Source organism: Pteropus alecto, unplaced genomic scaffold (assembly GCF_000325575.1).
Source record: "Pteropus alecto unplaced genomic scaffold, ASM32557v1 scaffold8, whole genome shotgun sequence".
NCBI lineage: Eukaryota > Metazoa > Chordata > Mammalia > Chiroptera > Pteropodidae > Pteropus > Pteropus alecto.
The window spans coordinates 24,047,481-24,050,055 of NW_006494609.1; the positions used below are offsets into that span (position 1 = coordinate 24,047,481).

The 2,575-nt window shown below is 66.4% G+C and overlaps 1 protein-coding gene across 1 annotated transcript in view; it reads left to right on the plus strand.

Annotated features, from left to right (window-relative positions):
- Positions 1-289: 289 nt before the first annotated feature.
- ASPG (asparaginase) overlaps positions 290-2,575 on the plus strand; it is an 18,698-nt gene continuing 16,412 nt past the window's right edge. The window contains 3 exon segments of the mRNA XM_006925680.1: positions 290-419; positions 1,503-1,611; positions 2,259-2,370. Coding sequence (XP_006925742.1) covers positions 290-419; positions 1,503-1,611; positions 2,259-2,370 — 351 coding nt within the window.

The following is a 2,575-nucleotide window of genomic DNA, read 5'->3' on the forward strand; positions in this document are numbered from 1 at the left end:
CGGGGCAGTGGGCTGGGGGGCTGGGGCTGAACTGAGCCCCTGGCCCCGGGGAAAGGAGTGTGGGGGAGAGAATTGTCCCGGCCCGGAGGACGCGGACTCTCCCGGCGGCTGAAGGAAGGACTGAGCGTCAGTTCCTTGGGGCGAGGCAGGCGGCCTCTCGGGCTCCTTGGAGGGGAGGCGTGAGCGAGCTCGCAGAGTCGAGGGGTGAGGACGCGACCTGCCAGTGCTGGCTTTGAAGCTGGAGCAGGGGTTCCCGAGGTTGGGGAGGTGGGAGCTCGGGAAGCCGAGGATGGTCGTGGTGCAGGGCAGCAGTGGACAGCCGTTCGCGTGGAGCCGAAATCTGCCAACGGCCAAGCGAACCTGGACGCCCCCCCCCAGTGCCTCCAGTGAGGCCACAGCCCCGCAGACCCCCCAGAGCTGTGAGGCAGCAGCCAGGCGTGGGGTGGTTTGTGTACAGCAGCAGGACACTGATGAGCCCAGCGGACTTGCAGGCTGGGGGCAAGACTGAGGCTCAGGAGTGCCCGCCGCCCGGGGTCTGAGGGTCTAACGTGTTTCAGCCAAGGGTGCTTTTAGAGGAGGGGGAGCCCGTTGTCCTTGCTGCCATGTCTGGGTACCTGACACAGCCAGGCAGGTGGCAGTCACCTCGGCGAAGGGTAAACGTGAAGTCAGCCGAGTTGCCCAAGGTCATGGTGCTTGTGGGGAGCAGTGTAGGACAGAAGGCCGGGACCCCCAGGCAGCGATCCTTCTGGGAGCCTGTACCGAGGGGTCATTTGTTTCCAGGAGACATAACCTGTGACCTTTTAGGGTTTTCTTAGAACACAGGGCCATTCCTGCCCAGTGCCTCCTAAGATGCACGTTTCTGAGGCATGGAGGCTGTAGGCAGGAGGCCCGGGCTGGGCCCTAGGGGGGTTACACACAGTCCATCGAGGGAACAAGGGCGTAGAAGCCTGTGGGAAGGGCCCCAGGGCCTCGACATCCAGGAGGGTTTCCTGGAGGTGGTGACCTAAGCTGGAGCAAAGCACCTGCCAAGTGAGAGGAGGGGAGGGGGCAGAGGACTTCCTGGCAGAGCCAACAGTGTGTCCGTGGGCAGGAGCGAGTGTGGCCGTCTCGGAAGCAGGGTGGGCACATGAGGCTGAGTTGTGAGTAAAAGGCCAGAGGGGGCCAGGAGGCCCTGAGCCCCGGTCGGGGGTGTGGCTTACCTGGAGGTGGGGTGTTGGCGGAGGCAGGCCCTGGGGCTGCCTGGGGGACAGCGCAGGCAGTACTGGCTCCAGGGAAGAAGCCATCGCATTCAGACACGGACGGCTGCCCATCCTTGCCGGGACCGCGGTGGCTGCAGGCCTGTCCGCCCAGCCTCTAATTTCCCTGAGGGCCAGCGCACACCGGGGCCAGCCCTGGTCCCGCCTCCACCCGGTCCAGACCCTGGCCCTAGCACGGACCTGTGGGGAGGGAGGGGCCAGCAGCTGCCAGCCCCTGACCCCCCATGCCCGGGCCTCTGCCTGCAGTGCTTCTGCCCGGGACGGGCCTGGCCAACGTCCTGAGGACTCTGCCCATGTTCCACGACGAGGCGTACGCCCAGGCCTGCGGCCTCCCCGAGGACACCCTGGTTCTGCCGTGAGTGTGGGGTCCCCACAGGGACACAGCCAGCTGTTGTGGGAGGGCCGTTCCGGGGCTGGGCGGTGCCTGCTGGCTCCCTGGGGCACGCTGTGCTTCCTCAGGGGTTCCTGGGGGAGCCACTTGCAGGAGGCTGTCATGAATATCCTCTGGTACTCTCTAGAGCTGACCCACAGCCCCCTTTCAGACTCCCACCAGCTTGGGCATAGCTGGCCCCAAGTGGCTCCTTCTCTCCACAACCTGAAGGTCCCTCTGTTTCTCGGCCCTCAGCCGGAGCTGCCTGGTGCCCTTCCCAGCTGGTGGGCTGAGTGAGGGCTCGCCCTCCTGCCCGCCCCATTCCTCCCAGGGGCGTCTCCTGGCTGGCTCAGGGCAGAGCCCAGCCTCTCTCTCAGAGCTGGCTGTGGGAAGGTGACACCATGCCCTCGGGCGGGAGCAGCTCTCCGGGCCGTCCTTCCGGCGCCCCACCTCTGTTCCAGGGGCCGCCAGGTAGAAGGGATGCCGGGCTCCGTACGCAGGATGCTGAGAGTTTGTGGGTGTGTAGGGCCCAGGGACACCGGGCCCCCCGGTGCTGGGGCCGCTCGGGGCAGAGGGGAACAGGGCCGGCCAATGGGGGCGCTGAGTGGGAGCCGCCCTTCTGCCTCGTGCAGGCCCACCCATGCTAATCAGGGGGTCATCTACACCGTGCTGGAGTGCCAGCCCCTCTTCGACTCCAGTGACATGACCATCACCGAGTGGGTTCAGATTGCCCAGACCATCGAGGTAGCTGAGGAATGTACTGGGCGGAATTGGGGGTGTGGGCGGGGCTGGAGTGTGGGCGGGGATTGGGGCGGGGCTGCATTGCTGGGTGGGGCTGAGGGTGTGGGCGAGGCTGCGTGTACTGGGCGGGGCTGCATTGCTGGGTGGGCTGTGGGTGTGGGCGGGACTTGTGGGGGCGGGGCTTCATTACTGGGTGGGGTTAAGGGTG